Source organism: Monodon monoceros, unplaced genomic scaffold (assembly GCF_005190385.1).
Source record: "Monodon monoceros isolate NGI ecotype Baffin Bay Population unplaced genomic scaffold, NGI_Narwhal_1 Super_Scaffold_18, whole genome shotgun sequence".
Taxonomy (NCBI): Eukaryota; Metazoa; Chordata; class Mammalia; order Artiodactyla; family Monodontidae; genus Monodon; species Monodon monoceros.
The window spans coordinates 103,079,520-103,106,186 of NW_021703774.1; the positions used below are offsets into that span (position 1 = coordinate 103,079,520).

At 40.0% G+C, this 26,667-nt stretch overlaps 1 protein-coding gene across 5 annotated transcripts in view; it reads left to right on the top strand.

Annotated features, from left to right (window-relative positions):
* The first annotated feature begins 2,754 nt into the window (after positions 1-2,754).
* The window catches only part of KYAT3 (kynurenine aminotransferase 3), a 69,329-nt gene continuing 45,416 nt past the window's right edge, over positions 2,755-26,667 (top strand). For 2 of the 5 annotated variants that reach the window (XR_003794426.1, XM_029228515.1), the window contains exons 1-4: positions 2,786-2,810; positions 10,010-10,109; positions 23,072-23,134; positions 26,131-26,189. Coding sequence is in view for 2 of the 5 variants with exons in the window: in XM_029228515.1 (XP_029084348.1) it covers positions 10,011-10,109; positions 23,072-23,134; positions 26,131-26,189 (221 nt within the window). In the remaining 3 variants the exon portion in view is untranslated. Of the gene's footprint in view, positions 2,811-9,995; positions 10,110-23,071; positions 23,135-26,130; positions 26,190-26,667 lie in introns of those variants that run through there. The other 3 variants (XR_003794425.1, XR_003794424.1, XM_029228516.1) reach the window with 2 other exon arrangements.

Below are 26,667 nucleotides of genomic sequence, written 5' to 3' on the forward strand. Positions count from 1 at the left end.
GGCCACAACAGTGAGAGGCCCGCGTACCGCAAAAAAAAAAAAAGAATAACACAAACCTTGGCATATGAACAAAGTATTTGAATGCCCAGCATTTGGTCTTCCAATCATTGAATGAACGTGCATGTAAACCAATAACAACAATAAGAGATGGCAAATCAAACATATTTATACTCTCTCTCTACTTAAACCACACTGAAATAACAGTGAGGAGGTTCTTTTAAGCCATAACCCTATGAGAAAATGAACAAGGGGAAAGACAGTGACAACAAATTTATAGACCTTAGAAAGCAAACAGGCAGGTAGAAATTGACAGCAGATTCAAAAACGCTTAATCCCAGACTAGTCACAAAGAAAGCCAAAAAAGCAACTAGATCTACCCCCACGGAACTCTCTAAAGGTTCAGGACTAAAAACACGAGGGTCATTTAAAGGCCTTTCTAAGAAAAAACTAGATCCTCCGACCCCCACTGCAAGTTTGCACATCCCCACCAAATTTCCTCCTTCACTTCAGCAAGAGATTGGAAGTTTATACTCTGAAGAGGGTAAACAGAGAGTGTATGAATTAGGACAAACTAGGCAGAGGTGACTGTGGAGTGGTAGAGCTGAAAAAGAGGAATAAGTGAATGTCGGCAGAATGAACGTTGTGACCCTAGCCCTCTTTTCTTCCTCTGCCACCACCATAGCCCAGACAACATCATATCTCCCACTAACAACCTCCTAACCTCCTCCTTCCTGCTTCTACTCTCGCCTACCTGCAAGTCTCTTCTCCAAAGCAACTAGAGTGACTTTTAAAATGTAATTAAGATTATATTATTCCTCTGCTTAAGATCTTCCAATGGCTACATCAATATAAAATTGAAACTTTCTGTGGTCTTCAAGGCTCTGCGTGATCTGGTCCCTGCCTTTCTCTCCACCCTAATCTGGAAGCACTTTCCCCTGGATTACAGTGCATTAGACACACTGGCCTCTTTCTTATTCCTTGCATGCCAAGTTTATTCTCATATCAGAGCCTTTTCAACTGCTATTTTCCTATCCAGAATAATTTTTTGCAAAGTTGTGTCTTTATCATTCAATTCTGGTTCAAATATTACCTTCTCAAAAAAAGCCTATCCTGACTATCGTGTTTAAACTCTCTGCAGTCTCCACCCCTCATTGCTTCTTTCATAGCACTTATCACCATCTGAAGTCATTGTATATACTTACTTGTCTATTGCCTGTTTCTTCCTCTTTAAGGTTTGAGACACTCACTTTTTCTGCCTCATTTCCCCCAGAAGCCTCCACACCTATGTTTCCAATTCACGTATTTGTTAAATATGAGAAAAAGATAAGCAGTACTTGCCATCAGGAACTGAACTGACACTTACCCTTAAGGCTTCGGTATTGTTAGGAACTAGCCCTGGTGTTCCCCTGTAAAATATAAAAATTTGACAGAACACTAACATCAGTCACTCTCTGGTTATGATGAAATGAGACAACAGATAAGATCACTCAATAAACTTGCCTAAACTCAAATAAAAACAAGGTCACTGCAAACTACAAAAATAGCAAACCTCCTCTTCTCCCGGCTAGCAAAACCATTGCTTCTTTACCAACTACAGACTTAGCCTTGCAATTTTCCTCCCTTCTTCTACATAAGATGTATTATGATGCCCAATCTAATAATCACCCCCACTTCCAGACAGCACCCAAAACAGCATGAATCTCCATTTCCTTGAACCCTCCCCTCCAAATCACCCAATACATGCTCAAATACTTGTCCCTATTGTACACAAGCATCTCTCCATTCACCTGATAATCTTCTGAATCTCACAGTACCTAGGTGCAGAGTAGAATCCTTCAACCAGAGATTATCTTTGTTCTTTCTTCTGCAGTTGAAAAACAAGCTACTGCCCCCCAACTCCTTCTATCCTCTCATTTTCTTAAATTAGGAGATAAGGAAAATCTAGTTATGAAACCTAATTCTTACCAGAACCTCTCCTTTGGCTAACACTGCCCTCAATAAAGGAGTAATTTCTGGTGTTCCTTTTTCTCTTAGCCAATTTTTCTTCTTCACGTTTAAAGTGTCACTTATTTTCCTTCTCAGTTTCATACCCTATTCCATTCCCGGTTCTCTGATCGAATTCGTTTTACTGTTCAGGAAAGTAAAGTTCCTATTTTTCCCCCCTCACCACCATCATAGGTGATAAATACATCTACAAAACTTTTTGCACACTCTCTTTAGCCTTGCCCTCTCTGGCATCTTCTAACATCGTTCAAACTACATGCTTCCCCTCACCTAAGCCTTGTGACCCCACAGCTTGCTTTTTCTTCCAAATCAATCCTTTGTCCTATAACCCGCCCCAAATCAATAGGTCACATACATCCAATTAGACCTCAACTTCATACCCAATCCCGGCTATATACAAGCCTCCGCCCCATTCCACCCCTCACTTAGACCCGCGTCTATTGCAAGGCCCTGATCCGGCTCCGCACCTCCACCTGCCAAGTCCAGTCCCGGTTCCCGGCTGTCCTCACAGCACATCACGCCCGAGTCTAGACACCACAGCCAATCCCCGGCCACATCCCCGCGCACCTCCCTCCCGCCCCCTTACTCTCCTGTGCCCGGCGCCTTTCACCTCCCCCTTCTCCACGCCCGCCCAGTTGCGTCCAGTCCGCTACCCCGGCCTGTCCCTCAGCCAATCGGCGTTTGGAATCCCGACCCCACAGTCCATCCCTTCCATCCTCCGCCTCCACGTCCGAGTCCCGCCCCATCAGGCTCTTGAGGCCTCGCGGGACTGGAACTCAGGGAGACGAGGTGTTCGCGCGACGGGTGTGAGTGGGGCGCAAGGCGTTCACTTGGTGGGGCTGAGGGCAGTGGTCTCGGGTGCGGAGCCGCGCGGAGGGAGGTTGGGAGGGAGGGAGGCCTAGCTGGGGTGCGCTCGCCCGGCCGCGCGCCTTGGTGGGCTGGGAGGAAGAGCCGGGGCTGGATTTCCTTCAGCGTTCGGACTCGCCTTCCGGAGCGGAGGCGGGAGCGCGGGCTGGGCCGCTGACCCCCGGCCCTGGCGGCCCACGGGGCTGGTAGCAGAGGGTCAGCGCTGGAATTTCAGAGTTTGCTTGCTCTGGAGAGGGAGTGGCCCTGAGGTGACTGGTCTTATAGGGTGGGGCCCCTTGGACCCCGGTCCTCGTCTCCTCCTTTTAGGCTTCATTTTTGCAATTTGGGCATTTTGTAAACGGTGTGGGAAGCTGACACCGACTCCAGTTCATCCGTAATCAGTATTCTTCCAGTTCATCCGTAATCGGTATAATCAATTTAAAAAAAGGAACAAGGCTGCTCACTTGCCACGTAAGTGACTCTTAGTGGAACCCATAGTTTTTAGATAAAAGAGAAAAGAGGCCTAATCTGTTGCTTTTGGAGCCCCCAGCCAGTACGGACATTCTTCCGTCTTGCTGGCGCGCGGCTCCTCCGCAGCTACCTGAGGGCGCAGCCGGGCAGCTGGCTCCTTCCACACTGGGCTGCACACCCACCATTACAAAGTTTTAACTCACGTGGGGCTGAAACCAAACTCGTGACAACTTAAACCGGACAGCCAGATTCCTTCCCTCTGCAGAAATTTATAATTAATTACACGAATCCCATTTTCACAAAACAGCTTTTCAGCAATTTCAGGATCATGTCTCCTAACTTAAGTCTTGTGCCGGCTCAGTATGGCTGATTTTTCCCATTCTTGCTTCAGTGACATGGCTTTGAGGCTTATTCCCACTGTACTTCCCGCGCCAGTACCTTGTTCACCTCCTATATGCCCTATGTTGTATCAGTAAGCCTTATAAACATTCTAGAAGTGGACCAACAGGTACAGCGTGAGGTGGAAATAAACTTTCCTTGGGTCAGACTCTTAACCTGGGTTGTGCATTCATTAGCACTAGGCCTTTTTGCAGTCACCTCACGTTAATCTTCCTTGAGCTTGCTGTTAACCTAAACATCTGTACTTTGTGAAATTCACTAAATCTTTTCCTACCTCTCCTCCACATATGCAAAGTGGTTATGAATTGATTATCTGGGTTTAAGTCCAGAGTTTCAAACATTTTACAGTTCATCTTGACTGCTTTACTCATCTTTTAGCTCTGGATTCTCCAACAATCCATCAGCCTTCTTAGCTTCAGGTCCCCCCAAGCTGCGCCACACATATCTTCTGTATCTTCATTTTAAACAGCCTACACCAATGATAATAAATAGTTTAATTTTCTATTGATCATGTGTATATGACTGTGGAGTTTATCTTATGTATAATATGCCATAATCAGGTTTACTAGATACCCTGATTCACAATTTCCTGATTTTCTTCACAGAACACTGTTTTTAAGTATAAATGAAACAGTGAAAATATTGTTTAAAATGAAAAGCCATATACCTTTTGATTTTGTCCAACTTTTCAATGACATCCCAATCTATTCATTTAGCTTCTCAGTGAATATGCATATGAAATGTTAATTGCTTTAGAAAAGTGCTGCTCAAAAAATGTTTATTTAAAGTACAGAAGAAAAAAAGCTTCAGGGGTTCTGAATCTGTATCTATCAGCCTGCTTAGATTTCTTTGGAGCCGACAATTCAATGGTGCCCTCACAGTTCCTTTTACAATGAAATTACCTAGTGAGAGAGTAATGAGTGAGAAGAAAAAAGATCTGGGCATTGAGGAATTCTGTCATTTAAGTTTGGGAAAATGAGAGATTGTCATAGGTCAAAAGCCAAGGGAAAATGGCGTTTCTGGGAGGAGACAGGGCTTGACCAGCTGATCTAAAGCTGCAGAGAGCTCAAGGAAAGGGAGAATTGCAAAATGTCCAGTGAATTTAACAATATGAATGTCAAAATTGACTTGCACAAGAGCTGCCTCTATGGAATGATGGGTACAAAAATCAGATTGCACTGGGTTAGGGAGTATAGATTGAGGAAAAGGGACAGTTAATAAAATGATATGTTTTCATTGGGTTGGCCAAAAAATTCGGTTTTTTTCAATAAGATGGCTCTAGTAGCACTTGGTTGTCTTTAACTTCATTCGAAACAATTTTATTAGGTTGAATTGTGACAGCTTTCAAATCAGCGTGCATTTTTAAAAAACTTATCAAAATTGGTGAATTTTTTTTTTTAATTGGTGAATTTTTGTATAGCCATTTTAATATTGACGATGGAAGAAAAAAGCAATATTTTCGGCATATTATGCTTTATTATTTCAAGAAAGGTAAAAACGCAACCTAAGCACAAAAAAAGATTTCTGCAGTGTATGGAGAAGGTGCTGTGAGTGACTGAATGTGTCAAAAGTGTTTTGTGAAGTTTTGTGCTGGAGATTTCTCACTGGGTGACGCTCCATGGTTGGGTAGACCAGTTGAGGTTGATAGTGATCAAATCGAGACATTGATTGACAACAATCAACGTTATACCACTTGGGAGATAGCTGACATACTCAAAATATCCAAATCAAGCATTGAAACTCATTTGCATCAGCTTGGTTATGTGAATCACTTTGATGTTTGGGTTCCACATAAGTTAAGCGAAGAAAACCTTCTTGACCGTACTTCCGCATGCAATTCTCTACTTAAACGTAATGAAAACGTTACGTTTTTAAAACAAATTGGGGCAGGCGATGAAAAGTGGATACTGTACAATAATGTGGAATGGAAGAGATCATGGGGCAAGGGAAATGAACCACCAGCAACCACATCAAAGGCCGGTCTTCGCCTAAAGAAGGTGATCTTGTGTATATGGTGGGATTGGAAGGGAGTCCTCTATTATGAGGTCCTTCCAGAAAACCAAACGATTAATTCCAACAAGTACTGCTCCCAATTAGACCAACTGAAAGCAACAGTTGACAAAAAGCGTCCGGAATTAGTCAACAGAAAACGCATGATCTTCTATCAGGATAATGCAAGACCACATGTTTCTTTGATGACCAGACAAAAACAGCTTGGCTGGGAAGTCCTGATTCATCTGCCATATTTACCAGACATTGTACCTTTGGATTTCCATTTATTTCGGTCTTTATAAAATTCTCTTAATGGAAAAAATTTTAATTCCCTCGAAGACTGTAAAAGGCACCTGGAACAATTCTTTGCTCAAAAAGATAAAAAGTTTTGGGAAGATGGAATTATGAAGTTGCCTGAAAAATGGCAGAAGGTCGTGGAACAAAACAGTGAATTCGTTGTTCAATGAAGTTCTTGGTGAAAATGAATAATGTGTCTTTTATTTTTACCTTAAACTTTTTGGCCAACCCAATAACTAGAGGAGACTTGAGCAAGGAAAGCTGAATATGCCGAGGAGAGGGGTAATAATCAATGGAGCAAAGTCTCTGTGGAGGGGAGAGGAATGATGTCTAAGTCATGGGAGGAGGGACTGTCCTTTTGTAGCAGGGTCACTTCCTTTATTATAGTAGGAAGAAAAAAGGAATATTTTTAGGTTTGTTTTTTTAGATGTGGGTAGGTTGAAAGAATTCGCATCTGATGGCTTCTGTTTTCTCTGTGATAGAGGGCAAGGTCATCTGCTTAGACTAAGGAGGGTTTTATGTCAGAGGAGTGTGGGAAAAATTTAAATAATCATTTTGTACTATGGGAGAGAAATATTGCCTATTCTCTTATGGCTTTTGGGTGGGCCCAAGAATTAAACTGACATAATACAGATTAACAGGAGAAAAGCACACATTTAATAAAAGTCTATGTGACACAGGAACTTTCACAAGGAAATGAAGACCCAAAGAAGTAGCAAAACCAAGTGCTTTTATGCTAGATTGAACAAAGAGAGGCCGTTGTGGAAAAGTAACCAAAAAATATAGGGAGACTAAAGGAAGATAAGAATTATTTTAACAAGGTCTGTTTGTACAGAATTCTCTCAGCTTTAACTCCCTGTCTAAGAGTGTTTCTTTTTTCCCAGTATAGGGCAGGTATCTTTCACATGGGAATTTTATCTCCTGTTTTCAGGAAGAAAGGGGGAGATCAGATCACTCTTCTTGCCTCGGCTGTTTTTCCAGTGCCTTTAGCTCACAATAATCCTTAGGCCAAAGTGGCAATTTTGGGGGGAGTATATTCTGCTATCCTGTACCTATAAAATATAGTAGAAATGCTGGAGAGTGTTGGGGGTCAATTTGAGATTAATGACCATAATTTGTGGTGAAACCAATCCTATCCTTTGTGATTTTCTCCAGCAGTCCACAGCTTCATGGGCCATAGGAAAAACAGACACTGTAATTGAGTTCATCCAGGGCCAGGGTTTTATAGATATATCTATAAAAGACAGACGGGGAGCTAGGGCATTGTAAAGAACATTATTGAAGCAGTGGAACTGGCGTCTAAATTGGAAAATAAAGGAAGGTGAGGTCTGATTGAGAAAAGGAGAGGCATCCTCCTAGAGATCTTGATGATATTTAAGAATAGTAATCATTGGAATAAGTAAGCAAATTGGAAGGATAGGTAGTTTATGGTCAAAGATCAGAATACTTCAATTAATTGTTTTGGAATTAGACCAGATTGAGGTAATGGCAAGGTGCAGGGTGTGACTATAGGAGAGAGTGCCTAGGGTGGGATGGAAGAGAATAGTGATGGGCACAGGGATGTCAGTTGTTGGATGGACCATCTCTGAAGACATGGGAATTACCTGGGATGATCACAGTACTTAGAGTTGAGAAGAAAACTGTGTGCCTAATGAGAAAATCTCTAATGAATGACAAGGAGTTATCAGCAGGCCAGAAGATAATATCATAGAAGCAGATGACGGAACTAGTAGTCTGGTAATGGTAAAATAGACAGTGAGAAAGAGATAAGTGAGGCATATACAAGCAAAAGCTGACACTGAGGCATATAGGAGTGGTATCTTCAGGGAGCAATAAGGTTTCAGTTCAAGCTAGGAGGTACAAGGAACACTCTGAAAACATAAAGATGTAATGGGATTCGCTGAGAATGGTGCAGCCGTTCCGAAAGACACAGTAGAAAGTTTGGAAAGTGGAAGAGAAATGAAGGGCTGGGTCAGTTTCCAGGCAATACTTTGCATTATGGTGGTAATGTGCTGCAGAAAACAGGGAAGAAGAGGTGGGAATTAGGCTTTGGGATTTCCAGATGAAAACAGGTAGATTTAGTGTCAACTTCCAAAGGGGAATGGGTATTGAGGTGTGGTGGCCAGAGGGTGTGGCTCACCCAACCTGGGGGGAATCTCCCAAGACCTGCAGCCTGAGGTCACACACAACCAGCCACTGACGTACAGTACTTTCTGAGATTACCTTGAAACCAAGGATTCATTTATTCATCTGTTTTGAAGTATGGGGAAACTAAGGCCCACCAAAGGTCAGGGAATTGTCCCAGGATAGAAACCTTTTTTTAATATCAAAAATAAGGGTTAGAATCCAGGTATCCTGACTCCTAGTCCTGTTTGCTCCCCTCCCAGCTCCCCAACCCCATTTATCTGAAGAAGGTAGAAGAGGTTTCTCTCACTTTTCTACTTGCAAGAAAGAATTTTACTTATACTTTCCTTAATAACAAATAAATTAGGTTGAATTTAAATAAATGGGCATTTTTTTTCTGAAAAATATATTGTCCTAAATCAAATAACTCTATGATACTGAATGAAGATTGTTCAACATAGTCACTGTTGTTTGGTAATACCTTTCCTCAGAACTAGCCCTACTGCCTAATCCAATTAATATTTTATTCCTGAACAGAACTATTAATGACCAAAGAATAGGCATTTCTTGATTTAAGAAAACCCGGTCTTTGACTTGAAAGACGTAAAACATAAGAGGTAATTATTTACTTTACAAAGGAATCAATATTTCATAAAAGGACTCATCATAAATAGTTCACTTAAATCATTAATTTATAATGTGATTTTATGTATTCATTCAGTCATTTGACACATTTATTTATCACGTGCCTCCTATGTGCCAGAGAAGACAGTGGTGAACTAAACGCACCAGGTCCCCCTGTTCATGGCGCTTACATTAAATTATCAAATGAATGAGTGAGTGGTCAGCCAAACAAACAGAAAGTGCTTTGCAGAGAATTAACCTAAGCTGATGTGATGTAGAATGGCTAAGAGGCTGTCGTTTAAGCTGAATTTTATTGACAAGGTAAGGAATTTCTATTTTACTTTTTAAGAAACATCCAATATATTATTTTTCACATCTGTAGCCTTCACATTTTGGTAACTTAAAGAGATTCATAGCTATTGGTAGTTTCAGTGGTCCCTTTGAATCAATAAAGTGTGTCTTTTTTTCTAAAAGTTTGATTATTAGAGTTGAAGGAAATGCCATCCACTGATAGAACATTGTCAGAGTAAAACCTTATGGGAAGTTTCTGCTTTCCTGAATGCTTTCACTTCTAAATGGCAGTTTAATAAGAATTCCATTTTGCTTTGATCTCCCTACTTTGACCCATGATTGATAATGATTTCCTTACAAGTAGAGAAGTAATCTAGATTCATGCCTCTTAGCAAGCCATTTCAATAGATTTCCAGCTACCTAGCTATCTTCTGGAATTGTTGAAGGCAGTACCACCTGAGAAAATAAGGGAAGATTCATTCGTATATTCTTCATATTTATCAAGGACCTACTATAATCCTTTTCAAACAACTTTCTGAATAACCTGTTTCTAACAACTTTAATTTACTGTTACAAATTGCAGTTTTACTAGTGACTTCTCCAGACGATTCTGAAATTTAAGTAGTTCTTAGACTGAAATATTCTGGATTTTATGCCTAGTAGGAATGGAACTTTTACTTCCTGTCGTTTAATGCTCTTGACTAAATTAGAACTTTGTTTTTTAAATTCACCATATCCTTACAGATCTCTACTTTAAAACGACACATGCATAAATTTGTATAAGGAGGATTCTATTAGAATGATTCTAGTGATGAGAGATTATATCATAGAAAGAAAACTCAGCTATCAATAAATTTTATTTTTATTTTACAAGTTTATGGTCTATCACCTAGCTATAAATGTTTAATAGTGATATAAGTATATATTTACTCCCTTTAAAATTTTTTCTTTTGTCCTGTAGCATGTTTTTGGCCCGGGGGAGACTGTGCACCCTTGGCAGTAGACCTAAATTCCTGAAGACAATTTGTGCTTCAAAAATCCTTGGACTCTCTACTTCTGCTGTAAGTATTGCTTAATCACTTACAGAAATAATAGTGCACATATTCTGCAATGTCCAAAAAACATAATTTTTTAGATACTTTATAATTATTTTATTAGAATGGGTATTTCTGTTATATAAACTGAAATTATCTCTTGTCATCAGCTAGACCTGACCTTCACTGGGCAGCTGCTTGCCTGTCTATGTATCAGGCATATTGCTGGGCATTTTATTCAATATCTCACTTTATTTTATTTTTTTTAATTAAAGTATAGTTAATTTATAATATTATGTTAGTTTCAGGTGTACAGCTTAGTGAATCCATTTTTTTGCAGATTATATTTCATCATAGGTTATTATAAGATATTGGGTATAATTCCTTGTGTTACACGGTAAATCTTTGTTGCTTATCTATTTTATGTATAGTAGTTTGTATCTGTTAATCACATACTCCTAATTCCCTCCCCCTGCACACTCTTTGATAATCATAAGTTTGTTTTCTATGTCTGTAAGCCTGTTTCTGTTTTGTATATACATTCATTTGTATTTTTAGATTCCACATATAAGTGCTGTCATATAGTATTTGTTTTTCTCTGTATGACTTACTTTACTAAACATAATATTCTCTAGGTCCATCCACATTGCTGCAAATGGCAATATTTCACTCTTTTTTATGGCTGAGTAATATTCCATTGTATATATACCGCATCTTCTTATGCCAGTCATCTGTTGATGCTTGGGTTCCTTCCATTGTAAATGGAATTTTCTCCCATTCTGTAGGTTGTCTTTTTGTTTCATTGATGGTTTCCTTTACTGTGCAAAAACTTAAGTTTAATTAGGTCCCATTTGTTTGTTTTTTCCTTTATTTCTTTTGCCTTGGGAGGCTAATTAAGAAAATAATGCTACAATTTATGTCAAAGACTGTTTCACATATGTTCTCTTCTAGGTGTTTTATGATGTTATATCTTACATTTAGGTCTTCAAGCTATTTTGAGTTTATTTTTGTATATGGTGTGAGGGAATGTTCTAACCTTATTGTTTTACATGTGTCTGTCCAGTTCTCCCAGCACCACTTATTGAGGAGATTATCTTTTCTCCATGTATATTCTTGCTTACTTTGTCATAGATTAGTTGACCATAGCTGGGTGGGTTTATTCCTGGTCTCTCTAGTCTGTTCCATTAATGTGGGTGTCTGTTTTTGTGCCAAAACCATGCTATTTTGATTACTGTAGCTTTGTAGTATTGTCTGAAGTCTGGGAGTGTTATGCCTACTGCTTTGTTCTTTTTTGTCAGGATTGCTTTGGCAATTCTGGATCTCTTATGGTTCCTATAAATTTTTTTTTAACATCTTTATTGGAGTATAATTGCTTTACAATGGTGTGTTAGTTTCTGCTGTATAACAAAGTGAATCAGCTATATGTATACATATATCCCCATATGCCCTCCCTCTTGTGTCTCCCTCCCACCCTCCCTATCCCTATAAATTTTAGGATTAATTATTCTAGTTCTGTGAAAAATTTCTTGGGCAATTTGATAGGGGTCACATTAAATTTGTAGGTTGCTTTGGGTAGTATGGCCATTTTAACAATATTAATTCTTCCAACTCAAGAGCACAGGTTATCTTTTCATTTCATTGAATCATCTTCAATTTCCTGTATCAGTGTTTTATAGTTTTCAGTGTATAAATCTTTCACCTCCTTCGTTAAGTTTCTTCCTAAGTTTTTTGTTTTGTTTTGTTTTTATGTGATTTTAAATAGGATTTTTTTTTTACATTCACTTTCTGATATTTTATTACTTGGGAATAGAAAAGCAATAGATTTCTGTATCTTAATCTTGTATTCTACAACTTTGCTGAATTCATTTATTGGTTCTAATGGGTTTTGTGTGAGACTTTCTGGTTCTCTACATAGAGTATCATGTCATCTGCAAATAGTGACAGTTTGACCTCTTCCCTTTCAATTTGGATACCTTTTATTTCTTCTTCTTGTCTGATTGCTGTGTCTAGGACTTCCAATACTATGTTAAATAAAAGCAGCAAAAGACAAGGCATCCTTGTCTTGTTCCTGAATTTAGTGGGAAGGCTTTCAGCTTTTAACCATTGAATATTATGTTACCTGTGGGTTTGTCATAAATGGTCTTTATTATGTTGAAATATGTTCCCTGTATACCCACTTTGACAAGAGTTTTTACCATGAATGGTTGTTGAATTCTGTCAAATGCTTTTTCTGCATCTATTGAGAATACATGTAGTTTTTGTGTTTCCTTTTGTTGATATGATTTTGTTGATTGATTTGTGTATGTTGAACCATGCATGTGACACTGGAATAAATCCAACTTGATCATGGTATATGATCCTCTTTAAGTATTGTTGGATTCAGTTTGCTAATCTTTTGTTGAGGATTTTTGCCTCTATATTCATCAAAGATATTGGCCTGTAATAATTTTCTTTTTTTGTAGTGTCTTTGTCTGGTTTTGTATCAGGGTAATGGTGGCCTTGTAGAATGAATTTGGGAGTTTTCCCTCTTCTTCAGTTTTTTGGAATACTTTGAGAAGAATAAGTTCTTTTTTTGTTTGTTCGGTAGAATTCCCCATTGAAGCCATTGAGTCCTGATCTTTTGTTTGCGAGGAATTTTTATTTTTTATTTTTTTTTTTGCGGTACGCGGGCCTCTCACTGTTGTGGCCTCTCCCGTTGCGGAGCACAGGCTCCGGATGCGCAGGCTCAGCAGTCATGGCTCACGGGCCCAGCCGCTCCGCGGCATGCGGAATCTTCCCGGACCGGGGCACGAACCCATGTCCCCTGCATCGGCAGGCAGACTCTCAACCACTGTGCCATCAGGGAAGCCTGCGAGGAATTTTTTAAATTACAGATTCTATTTTGCTTCTAGTGATTGGTCTGTTTAAATTGTTTCTTCTTTTTTTTTTTGTTCTTTGTGGTACGTGGGCCTCTCACTGCTGCAGCCTCTCCCATCGTGGAGCACAGGCTCCGGACGCGCAGGCTCCCGATGCGCAGGCTCCAGACGCGCAGGCTCAGCGTCCATGGCTCACGGGCCCAGCCGCTCCGCGGTATGTGGGATCTTCCCGGACCAGGGCACGAACCCGTGTCCCCTGCATCGGCAGGCGGACTCTCAACCACTGCGCCACCAGGGAAGCCCCTAAATTGTTTCTTCTTGACTTATTCTTGGCAAGCTGTATGTGTAGAAATTTGTCCATTTTTGCTAGGTTGTCCAGTTTGTTGGCACATAATTGTTCACAGTATTATCTTTTTTTTTTTTTTTTTTTTTTAAATCTCTGTGGTAGTGCAACTTCCCCTCTTTCATTTTGTGTTTTGTTTTTCTGGGTCCTCTATCAGTTGATAGTTTCATGGGTGTTCCCTTGTAAATGATTCTTTGATTTTCCCTTGCTGCCTTTTGAATTCTCTCTTTTACTTTTGCTATTTTAATTATGTCTTACTGTAGGTCTGTTTGAGTTCTTCTTGTTGGGGACTCTCTGTGATTCCTATACCTAGATATTTGTTTCCTTCTTTAGGTTTGGGGATTTTTCAGCCATAATTTCTTTAAATACATTTTCAATCCCCTCTCTCTCTTCACCTTCTGGAACCCCTATTATACATAGATTGGCACACTTTATATTATCCCATTGATCTCATATGTTGCTTTCTTTTTTTTTTTTTTTCTTTCTGTCTGTTGTTCTGATTGGGTGATTTATTTTATCTTCCAGATTATTTCTTGTGTCATTAAGATGGCTATTCATTATTCCTAGAGTGCTTTTTGTCTCAGAAATTCAATTATCTGTTTTCAGCTGGGTCTTTATAGTTTCTAGTTCCTTGTTGAAATAATCTATGTTTAGATCAGTTCTCTTTCTTAATCCAGTCAGCATTTTTATTAATAACTCTTTGAACTCAGTGTCTGGTAGACTGATTATATGTTTCATTATTTAGTTTTTTCAGGGGCTTTCTCTTGCTCTTTTAATTGGGAGAATTTCCTCTGCCTTTTCATTTGACTTAACTTTCTCTTTCTCTGTGAACTAGGGAGAAATGGTTATCTATTGTGTCTTGTAGGGGTGCTTTCATGTTGGAGCATCCCTGTGCAGACTGTGCATATCCTTCAAAGACACAAACCAGTGTCTTTGGTGCGAAGGCTGGTTTTGATGTGGATGCCAGCCAGCTCTTCCCTTAGGGTGTGCTGACTGCTATCACCTTGTTAGGGGTTGTGGTTGGTGTTGGAGGATCTAGAGCCTGTGCAGGGTATGAAGCAGGACTTCCTGTCTCCTCTGCGGCTGTCGTCACCCTGTCAGTGGTAGGGTCTGATCACCAGTTTTTGGAGCAGAAGCACTGAGGCTCTGGATTGATCAGGCTTCATTCCCCTTGAGTGTTTGGCTTGTGAACTCACAGAGGTCTGATGCACCACCTGAGTAGGTGTCTGTGGCTCCACTCAGACACAACCTAAAGTCACATCCCTAACCCTGTTGTGGTTATCCCTGATCTAGTGCAAGGCTGTGGTGTGGAGTAGGCAGGCCAAGCACTCACTAGGCTGGGGCTGGGGCCGGGACATTGTGGCTGTAGGAAATGAGGCGACTATGCTGCCGCCAGAGATCTGGGCTGCCTCTGTGGCAGTCTTCTCCTAGGACCTGTCTGCCCAAGATCCAGTGCCAAGTTCTGGCGTGGAGTGGGTGGAGCTGGTACACTCATGTGTCTGTGAAAGAGACCTCATCATGTTGGTCGCGGTGGTTCCCAGGCATTGCAGCAGTAAGCGCTAACAATGGCCACCACTCCAGCTGGACCACAACCCAGGCCACTAGGCCATCTCTGTGTCCCTAGATCGAGTCTTCTCCCAGGACGTGTCTGCCCCAGATCTAGTGCCAAGCTGTGATGTGGAGTGGGTGAGGCTGGGGTATTCTTTCTGCTTGGATTGGGAAATGTAGCGAGCCAGCAGCCACCAGTGCAGAGCTCTCTCTGCCCTGTTTATTGGCAGGCCAGACCCCATGTACTCTTCACAGGTAAAGTCTAGGCTTCTCCAGTTGTCTCTGTTCCAACAATTCTCCCAGCAGCCAGAGGGCTTGTCTCCTCCATGTAGGACCCTGGGACTAGGACACCCCGTCTGTGGCTCAACCAGCTTGCTCCCCAGGGGGAGGGTTCTCTCAGACCTTTCAGCTCCCTCACTGTGGCGGAGCTCCCTACCCTAAGCCTTTTTTCCATTCTGCCCAGTTAGTGGAAATCTTTCTTGCAGCTTTGGCTGTAGAGGCGTTCTGTCAGTTTCCAGTTAGTCTTCCATGCAAATCGTTCCACATGTAGATGTATTTTTTTTTTAAACATCTTACTATGCTATATTCAGTCTGTGCATTCTTTTTTTTGTTTTGCAAATTTATTTATTTTTATTTATCTGTTTTTCTGGCTGTGTTGGGTCTTTGTTGTTGCGCATGGGCTTTCTCTAGCTGCGGTGAGTGGGGGCTACTCTTTGTTGTGGTGCACAGGCTTCTCATTGCGGTGGCTTCTCTTGTTGTGGAGCACGGGCTCTAGGCGCACGGGATTCAGTAGTTGTGGCACGTGGGCTCAGTAGTTGGGGCTCACGGGCTCAGGCTCAGTAGTCATGGCATGCAGGCTTAGTTGCTCCGCGGGATGTGGGATCTTCCCGGACCAAGGCTCGAACCTGTGTCTCTGCATTGGCAGGCGGATTCTTAACCACAGCGCCACCAGGGAAGCCCCCTGTAGATGTATTTTGGATGTGTTTGTTAGGGGAGGTGATCTCTGTGTCCTCCTACTCTGCCATATTGATCTAATCCCCTTATTATGTCACTTTATATTTACAGAATTCTTCAAGTTATGATTTGTTATAATCCTGTTTTACAAATGAAACAGTGGAGGCTTAAATAGGTTTAGTAACTTGCCCAAGGTCACACAGCTTATAAGTGGCATAACTAAAATACCATTCTCACCTGTATCTAGCTCTGGTATTCTAAGTCTGGCTCTGTCTACTCAAGAAAGGATATTATATAGTGACTCTAAGTGCAGACCAGTTATAGGAGATATGGCAGATTGAGGACTAAGTTATGTAATGAATTAGAAAAGCAAACAAATCCAGAATGTGGGTCATAACCACAGGATAGATTCCTGACTTGGTTTCTTCAACAAGTCAGCACAGGGGAAAAGTGGTGGTGGGTAGTGTTTCAGAGGGACTGCTCTGGGGTGGAAAGAGGCTTAACCACCAGTATGATATATGGACCTTGTTTAGGAACTTGACCCAATCAACAGAAATGTAAAGAGATATTTTTAAAGACACTTAGAGAAATATGACTGTAGATTGGGTATTAGATGATATCAAGGAATCATTGTTAGTGAGCTGTGATGATGACATTGAAGTTATATAAGAGAATATCAATGCTTTTTAGAGATATATACCAAGTATATAGTGGCAAATGACTTAAGGTCTAGGATTTGCTTTAAAATTACTCAGCAATTAAATAAAAAAAGAAAGAAAAGGAAAAGCAGAAGAGATGAAGCAAATGAGGCAAAATCTTGATATCATTACTGAATCTGGGTAACATGTATATGAGTGTTTTATATTTTGTTGAGTCTTTTAAGTCTACATCCCTACTTTGCATTTCCACTTTCAGTTTTTTCATTACAGGAACATTCTGTTATTTTCCCGTGCCATCTAGTGGCAAAAGAATGTAATTTGTCTGCTTTTTTGAATGGAGAGCCATACCTTAGAACTAACATCTATTACCTGTGAGATAATTCTGTTAGTGTCTGCTTGCTTGAACAGCATTTTGTCCAAAGGGAGAAAGAGAACATGATTTCACAATACCCTGGCAGCTCTTTTTTTTTTTAAGTTTTTAAAATTTTAATAAACTTTTTTTTAAAAGAGCATTATAGCTTCAGAGCAAAATTGAGCAAAACCTACAGAGTTCCCATGTATCCCCTGGCCCTCACATGCATAGCCTCTCTCATTATCAACATTCCTCACCTGAGTGGTGTAACTATTACAAACATTGAACCTACCTCGATACATCATTGTCACCCAGAGTCCCCCCCAGAGGCTCTAGAGAGAATCCAGTCCAGCCTCTTCCAGCTTCTGATGGCTGCTGGTATTCTTTGGCTTACGGCCACATCACTCTAATCTTCATTGCCAGCATCTTCAAATCACTCTCTGCTCCATCTTCACATGGCCTTCTCTGTGTGTGTATAATCTCTCTCTGCCTCCCTCTTATATGGGTACCTGTGATTAAATTTAGGGCCCACCTGGATAATCCAGAATTATCTCCTCATCTCAAGATCCTTAATTTAATCACATCTGCAAGGATATAAGGTTATATATTGCCCTATAAGGTAACATTCACAGGTTTCAGGGATAAGATGCAGATGTTTTTGGGGAGGTCATTTCTGAGCCAGCCACAGTGGGGATATGGAGAAGATGATCTCAAACAGAGGGAAGAACTTGAATAAAAGCATTGGAAACAGAAACACACTGAAGGTAATTAGAGAGTGGCAAGTGGCCCTATGCTGTTGAGTCACTGTATATGAGGCAGCAGCACAGAGTGAGAGAAGGCTGAAAGGAGATTAAGAGCCTTGAGTGCCAGGTTCGAATTTGAGTTACGTTTCATGGACTGAGGAGAGTCTTTGGAGATTTTAGAGCAAGCTAGTAGCATCACCCAGTCTGTGTTTTAAGTGTTTAGCTCTGGAGCACTGCAAATGATGGATTAGAAGCAGAATGCCATTGAAATAATTCAACGTGAGGATAATTAAAGAGGTAGGATTTCATTCATATGTTCAAAAAATATTTTTGAACACATTACCTTTCATACACGATTTTAGATACTGGAGATACAGCAATGAGCAACACAAGTCTTGTTTTCTGAATTTTTCATTTTAGTGAGAGACAGATCATTTACAAGTTAAAATAATTTTAGGTAGTTGTGAATGTCATAAGAAAATGAAATAGAGAAAACTGCTAGAACCATTGGTGGTACTAGTGGGAGAGAGGGGGTGAGTAACGTTAGGGCATATAGTTTTGGCAGCCCTCTCTGAGGAGGTTCTATTTGAATAGAGAGCATATCGAATAGAAGGACATAAGGAACCAGCCACATGAAGACCTAAGAGAGGGCATTCTAGGCAGAGGACACAGCAATTGCAAAAGCTTTTATATGAGTCAGCTCTGCTGCTGTAACAAAAGCCACCAAATCTTACCTTCTTATAACAGTAGCCGTCCCATTCTCACTCAGGTTTTATGTAGGCTATAAGTCAGCTGTAGCTTTGCTGCAGGTTGCAGCTGCACTCTATGTGTTTTTTTAAATTTCAGGATCTAAGGTAAAAATGTAACCCCTACCTGAGTCATGGTCTTCGCACAGTAGAGGAGAGAAGAACCAGAGGCTGAGCCAAACCATGCAACAGCTTTTAAAGTTTCTCCTGGACCTAGTATATGTCACATTCACTCACATTCCATTGACCAGAGCAAATCACATGTCCAATCTCAAAGTCACTCCTTCCGAAAAGGAGGGGTGAATAATTATACAGAGTAATATAATCCGTGACAGATGGGAACAAACCTGGAGTGTTTAAGGCATAGAAAGAAGAAAGGCTCAATGAGAATAGAGAATTTTAGTCTGTTTTGCTCACTGATATATCCCAAGAAGAAAAGTGCCTTGTATAAAATAAGTATTCAAGAAATATTTGTTCCATGAGTGAATGAAAGCCAATGTAGTTCGAATATAAGGGAGATATGAGATTGCAATCAATGCATTGGTATATAGGAGGAAACTTAATTTCACCCCTGCCTTAGAATTTGGTTCTCCATTCACCTCTTCCCCGGCTCTCTGTTCCAGACATAGACATTTACACCGCATACCTTCAGCTCTGCCATAGAAGTAGGGTGTCTGTACCCCTATCCCTATCAGCCTTCCCTTCTAGATGGACTTTCATAGACTGCTGTGACCTGGGACCCCCTCCCATTCTCTAAGGACAGCAGTTCCTCCTATCTTTCTGGAAAATGCTCTTTTCCCCATTCCAAACATATGTTTTGTTAGGCGCTGGTATATTTGTAAAGATGCTACCAGGGGCAGTGACAGGTTGTAGCTTAGGGAGCACATCCAGAGGGGCTGGAGATGGGGAGTCAGGTCTATACCGTTTTTTGATTGGGTAGTAAGTACATTTGAAAAAAAAAAAAAAAGCATCCAAAAAAATGGCATCCTTGGTTGACTACATCTCTATTTCTCTCATGATCTTGCTTCACACTGCTCTGATATCTTTTCATTATAGTCTTAACAGGCATATTAATATAGTACTTTTTAAATTGGGGAGGGGGGGAGGAACCATTCAGAGCCCTTCCCTAGAATTTTTGAAATTGGCACCAGAGAAGGCAGCTCTCAGGCCCTCTGTGATGGTGAAATCGGGAGGTATAACTGTGTTTTGTCTCATGTGGAGAAAAGCAGACAGAGATTGCATAGAAAAGTAGATGAAGCAGAGCCCTGATGAGGTTTAAGTTTCTGGTTTCAGTGTTACCCTTGATGCTGGCTGCACCTTTTACCTTCTCATGGTGACATGAGCTTTCTAATAAATTCCTTTTTTCCCTAAGCTGTTGAGATTGAGTTTCTGCCTGTGCAACTAAGAGATCTGATTCATATAGTTTTGGAGCTTCAAAGGCATCTGTGCACTGGTCTGTTTCTCACTCTCCAAGCTAGGAAAGAGTATAACAAAGTTTCCTTTTAGTCAGTTTGGGGAACTATCAAATTTCTAGCAGACTCTCAAACTGGTAATGTGTCAATACATCATCTTTCCAAAGGGAAAGAGGCACAACGTTTCTTTTTGAAACAGATCTGTTTAAACATTCACTTTCCACATCAAACTAGAACTGAAGGAAACAAAGCAGGGACCACATAATATACAGAAGAAACATACTACCTAAAATTGCCAAACACTTGAATAATAAATGCACAAACTAGGGGAATGAAGGAGTATGGTGTGATTCATAACCTGAAATATTACCTACTAATTAAAATTGAAAATTTTATGATGACTAAGAAAATTCATAAAATGTTTAAGATACTCCGTCAAGAGAAAAGGCAAAAAAAATTTTAAAACTCACATGTGATTACAACTATAAATACCTAATTCATAGATCTAAAAGATAATACATGTTTAGGCTACCCCAGCAGCCTGACACCACATTAAAGTCATGCCCATTATACGGGTGCTCCCTTTCTGCTCCAGCCTAGTCTTGAAGTACTTTAGTCCATCTGCTTCTCATGCCTGGTTATTGTCTTCACCTCTCAAAAAATTAGCTTTGTAATTTCTGTTTCTGGCCTTTTCTTGCATTCTTTTTTTCTAAATATTTTTTTTCGGCACGCGGGCGTCTCACTGCTGTGGCCTCTCCCGTTGCGGAGCACAGGCTCCGGATGCGCAGGCTCAGCGGCCATGGCTCACAGGCCCAGCCGCTCCGCGGCATGTGGAATCTTCCCAGACCGGGGCACGAACCCGTGTCCCCTGCATCGGCAAGCGGACTCTCAACCACTGCGCCACCAGAAAAGCCCTCTTGCATTCTTTACCTTTTTTATACTTGACTCATACCCTGTGATTCACAGATATTGACAGCCTTGATTTCCCCAGCTTCAGCTCACCATTTGGGTTTTTTCTACACTTGTCCTATCCCATCTAAATGCATCAGGTCAAACAGGTAGGGCCCTCAAATTACATACAACTGAAACTTGAGTATGTTTGAGTCTTAGGATAATGGGTAATATTTTTTTCTTCTTTCCAGACTTTCCTGTTCCAGTACCATTGCAGTAAACATTTTTTTTAAGTCGAAATGTATTTGACATACAATATTATGTTAGTTTCAAGTGTATTACATAATGATTTGACGTTTGTATACATTATGAAATGATCACAACAATAAGTCTAGTAACCATCTGTCCCCAAAGTTATTACAATATTATTGACCATATTCCTTATGCTGTACATTACATCCTTATGTTTTATTTTTTACATAACTGGAAGTTTGTTCCTCTTAATCCCCGTTCACCTATTTCACACCCCCTCCCTTCTGGCAACCACTCATTTGTTCTCTGTATCTGTGAATCTGTTTTCATTTGTTTTTTCTGTTTGTTTTGTTTTTTGGAGTCCACATATAAGTGAGATCATACAGTATTTGTCTTTCTCTGTCTGACTTATTTCATTTAGCATAAGACCCTCTAGATCCATCCATGTTGTTAAAAATGGTAAGATTTTATTTTTTTATGGCTGAGTATATTCTATGTGTGTATGTGTATGTGTGTGTGTATATATATATATAATATATATATATACACACACCATGTTTAATATATATATATATACACAAACACACACACACACACCACATCTTCTTTATCCACTTGTCTATCCATGGGCACTTACCTTGGCTGTTTGTAAATAATGAGGCAGTGAACATTGGAGTGTATATATCTTTTCAAATTAGCGTCTTTGTTTTCTTCGGGTAAATACTCAGAGGTGAAATTACTGGATCATATGGTGGTTCTATTTTTAATTTTTTTAAAGAACCTCCATACTACTTTCCATAGTGGCTGCACCAATTTACAATCCCACCAATAGTGCACGAAGGTTCCTGATGATAGCTATTCTGACAGGTACAGTAAACATTTTAAAGACAATAACAATAAACTTTTTCTTATCTCTGCCAAGAGTGGGACTTAATGGTGATTCTGTAGAACTGCATTTTTTCAGCTTCACATTAACAACAAAAGATGCTGCTTATTAGTACCCTAGCAGTTTTGCATTTATAACATAGCAGTTCAGTATATGTATGCCAGGTATTAATCTACCTGGGAACAGAAGCCACCTCATGGAGTTAGCTGCCCAGAAATTATACAGGCCCTATAGATGTTCCATTGTACACTTGGGGCTCATGTTTAATTCCCCATAGGATTTTAGGTTTATTTTCTTTTCCTAATACCGGATCTACTCTGGACAATAGTTCTTAGACAGTGAGCATTTGCACCTACTGCTGAATCTTGATGTCTTTGGGCATTGTAGCATGTCTTATACATTTCACTGCTATCTTCGTTTCCTTGGGCTGCCTTAACAAAGTAGCACAAACTGAGTGGTTTCAACAACAAAAATGTATTACCACACAGTTTAGGAGGCTGGAAGTCCAGGATCAAGGTGTTGGCAGGATTGGTTCCTTCTGATGGCTGTGAGGAGGAATCTGTCCCATGTTTGTCTCCCAGCTTCTGGTGATTAGCTGACAAACTTTGGTGTTTCTTGACTTCTAGAAGCATCACCCTGATTTCGGCCTTCATCTTCATATGGCATTCTCCCTGTATGCCAGTCTATCTCCAAATTTCCCCTTTTTATATGAACACCATTCACATTGGATTAGGGCCCACCCTAATGACCTCAACTTAACTAATTACATCTGCAATGAACCTATTACCAAATAACATCACATTCTGAAGTACTGGATGTTAAAACTTCAATGTAAGAATGGGCGGGGGAGGGGGAAGCACAATTCAACCCATAATAACTACGTATCTCATTATAACTCCAGACTTCATTTCTGCCATGTTGGTGTCAGGCTTAGCCATGAAATTGCTTTGGCCAATAAAATGTGAGTAGAAGTGATGTGTCTGCATCTAAGCAGAAACTTGTTAAGAATTTTTTCCTTCTGCCATGAAACTAGCCATATTCCAGATAGAGGCTATTTCATCAGCCTGTGTCTCAAGAGTTAGAGTGACATGGAACAGAGCAACAGCTAACCTTCAGTGAATATGTAGCACAAGAAGGAAATAACCCCTTATGATTTTAAGCAACCAAGACTTTGGGTTCATGTGTTACTGAAGCATTAACTTAAGGTAGCTGACACCATAAGTTCACTCGTAATGTGTGGGTTTTTTTCATTCATTCATCAGATATTTATTAAAAGCTTGCTATGTGCTAGGCATAGCACTGTGTGTTGGACACTCTGATGGTTAATTTTATCTGTCAACTTGCCTAGGCCACACTACCCAGATATTTGGTCAAACACCAGTCTAGATTGTTCTGTGAAGATATTTTTCAGGTAAGATAACGTTTCAATCAGTAGACTTTAAGTAAAGCAAATTACCCTCCATAATGTAATTTGGCCTTGATTCAGTCAGCTAAAGGCTGTAAGAGAAAAAAAAGACTGAGGTTCCCCCAGGAAGAGGGAATTCTGCCTCCACACTGCCTTCAGACTCGAGCTGCAACATGAGCTCTTCCTTGGGTCTCCAGCCTGCTGGAGCTCTGCAGATTTTGAACTTGCTAGCTCCCACAAATCTCATGAGCCAATTCCTAGAAATAAATCGCTATATATATATATATACACACACACATCCTATTGGTTCAGTTTCTCTGGAGAAATCCGATTAATACACAGTCAGTGAACAGTGAACAACCTAGAAATAGTCCTCATAGAGCTTATAGTCTAAGGAAGAATACAGACAAATAAACAGAAGAAAAGACAGTGTTATGTAGTAAATGCTGGGAATGCTTCATGTCATAGGAACACATAGGAGGAGCATCTAACCATGACTTGAGGAATCAGAGAAGGCTCTCTGGAGGAAATGAAGTCTAACTTGAGAACTGAAGGTGGCAGGTGGAATAGGAGTTAGCCAAGTGAAGGGACGAGGTTGTGGAGAGCAGGGCTTAGATCGAATGCAGAACATGCATTCTTAACAGGGGCATTATTGCCCGCAAGAGGGAGAAACTGGTGCTTGGCAGGTGAAATAAATCTTGGTTATTACAATGTTTTGTGATCCTCCAAAGCTCAACTCTATCCGACAAAATCTTATTCCTTTTTAATGAGGGAGCGGGGGAGACATGATTAGAAAAAATGTCTAAAAAGTCTCCATGGTTGGGGGAGGGGGGTGCACAGTGGTGACAAAAAGAAAAGGCTGAGAAACATTGGTGTAGAAAGACCTTTTGGGTAAGGGAAGGATCACATACGGAGCTTGTGAGAGAAGACTATAGCATATTTAACAGGTCAGAATGGTTGAGGTATACAGTGGGAAGGAACAGAGGCACAGAGAGTCATGGGAGAAGAGTCTCATCTAGATACAAATGTTAAAGAAAATTAAATCTTAAAAATGCATTTTGACTGCAATTATCCAAATATTTTAGGTGAAATTGGACTTTGTCTAAATTGTCTACTGTAGACTATGCTCACTTTTATATATGAATTTCTACTTTGTGTTTGTAGTCATAGATTAAATGAATCATTAACTTTAAACATGTTTTAGAGATGACAAAGAACAACTGTTAGAATACCTTTCCTATCTTTCTCAGAGTTTTAGTTTTATAATTGTAGTCTCTATAACAGCATCATGTTCAGGTGGGCATTTAATCATTAGGCTGTTCTGGAAGGCACATTAACCTCTGGAGAATTTGCGTGTGATTTACTTCACTGGAGTTTCAAAGATTAAAAATATGAGAGTAAAAAGATATTTTTCTTGGTTCCATTATTGGGAATAGATGAGAACAATGGTCTGTTTAATAACCATTATCATTATCTCCCTCCCAGATGGAATTAAAATTACTTTAATATTCTATTAGGAAAATCTTTGCAAAAATGCTGCCAATCCTTTTTTTTTTTTAATTTCCAGCAGCTTGGCAACAATGAACTCAAAACTAATTCAGTGCTTTTGAGAGATAATATAAACTTAATTTTAGACTCTAAAGGACTAAAAAATTGCATGCTCTTCCATAATTTTAGCTTTTAATATTTTTATACCCCAGCCCTAACTTGCTTGATGTGAGTAGACCTGACCTAAATGTCTAATATACTTTTTTTTTTTGCGGTACGCGGGCCTCTCACTGTTGTGGCCTCTTCCTTTGCGGAGCACAGGCTCCGGACACGCAGGCTCAGCGGCCATGGCTCACGGGCCTAGCCGCTCCGCGGCATGTGGGATCTTCCCGGACTGGGGCACGAACCTGTGTCCCCTGCATCGTCAGGCGGACTCTCAACCACTGCGCCACCAGGGAAGCCCTCTAATATACTTTTTTAAGAGACAGCATTCTAGTAATCAAAGGTCTTGTTAAGTAAAAGACAGTATGCAGAAACAGTACTGAATATGTGTTCTGAAGTCACACTACCTGGGTTCACATCCTGAGTTGAATCTGTTTGGGTTTAAATGCTACTAGGTTTCGTGAATTGGGCAGATGTAAAGTTACATGATCTTATCCTCTGTGTACCTCACTTTCCTCATGTGTAAATTATGGCTCATAATAGAACCACTACATCAAGTTGTTGTAAATATTAAATGAGTTAATTATTTAAGACACTTAGAACAGTGCCTCGTACATACTTAGTATCCAGTAATGTTACCTACTATTATTATTATTTAGAACTCCTTATTAAGTAGTTTTAAAACCATTTGTTTTGGTGCTTCCTGTATGCCATACAAGGAACTTAATTGTGAAACTGTTAGTACACCTGGCCTAAAATGATCTTCACAGCATGACTCAAGTATTTATTTATTTATTTATATGTTTTGTTGCACCGGGTCTTAGTTGTGGCTCACAGCCTCCTTAGTTGCAGCTCGCTGGCTCATTAGTTGTGGCATGCGAACTCTTAGCTGCGGTATGCGGGATTTTTAGTTGCAGCATGCATGTGGGATCTACTTCCCTGACCAGGGATCAAACCTGGGCCCCCTGCATTGGGAGTGCGGAGTCTTATCCACTGCACCACCAGGGAAGTCCCCTCAAGATATTTCTTTAAACTGACTTTTTTTAGTATCATTATTGTTCTCTTCAGTATAGTTCAGGCCTTTAAATTGATTTATTTTTTAGGCTAGGGTGATATTTTTGTTCTTAGGTGAGAAGATAAACATCTAAGGTTCATAAGGAAAAACACTCCTTAGAGCAGTAGGTGGGAGATGAATTCCTCTTCAGAACTTTGTATTGGCGTCTAGAATTTATCTCTACAGTACTGCTTTTTCCATGGTGCCAATAGGGAAAAGCAAGAGTTACCCATGATTTTCTGGCATTTTTGTTTTGATTAAAGAAATTTTAAAACCTTTCAATATTTATATCTTTCAGAAAATGTCTTTGAAATTCAAAAATGCAAAACGAATTGAAGGCCTTGATAGCAATGTGTGGTGAGTACATTAGAATAAACAATAATCATTGGGTGAAGTTTTTTTCCTCCACATGTTTATATCCTTATTTGGGAATTTTTAGCTTTATCTATAGTCTATAAATAAAACCACTTATTTTAATTCATCCATTCAGTGGAAATGGAAGGAAATAATGATTCATATACTGATTTATTCACTTAGCAAATGTGCCAGGTCCTGAGCTAGGCACTGGAAATGGACAGAGAAAATGACAGATTGGGTGGATGCCCTTGTGGAGCTTATCTTCTAATCCATCAACTTTTCCTATTAGCCCTCCTTTCTAATGGTTGATAAGAGAACCTAGCAGCAGATGGTTGAGAAAAATATTTATATGATTAAAATATGGGCATCATGGAACTGAGATTTGTAAGGAACATTAAGTTCATCAGTTCAGCCATAATTTTTCCGGGTAAAGTCATTTTGTAGACGGTAAAATTTTTGTCGTGAACTCATTAATTTT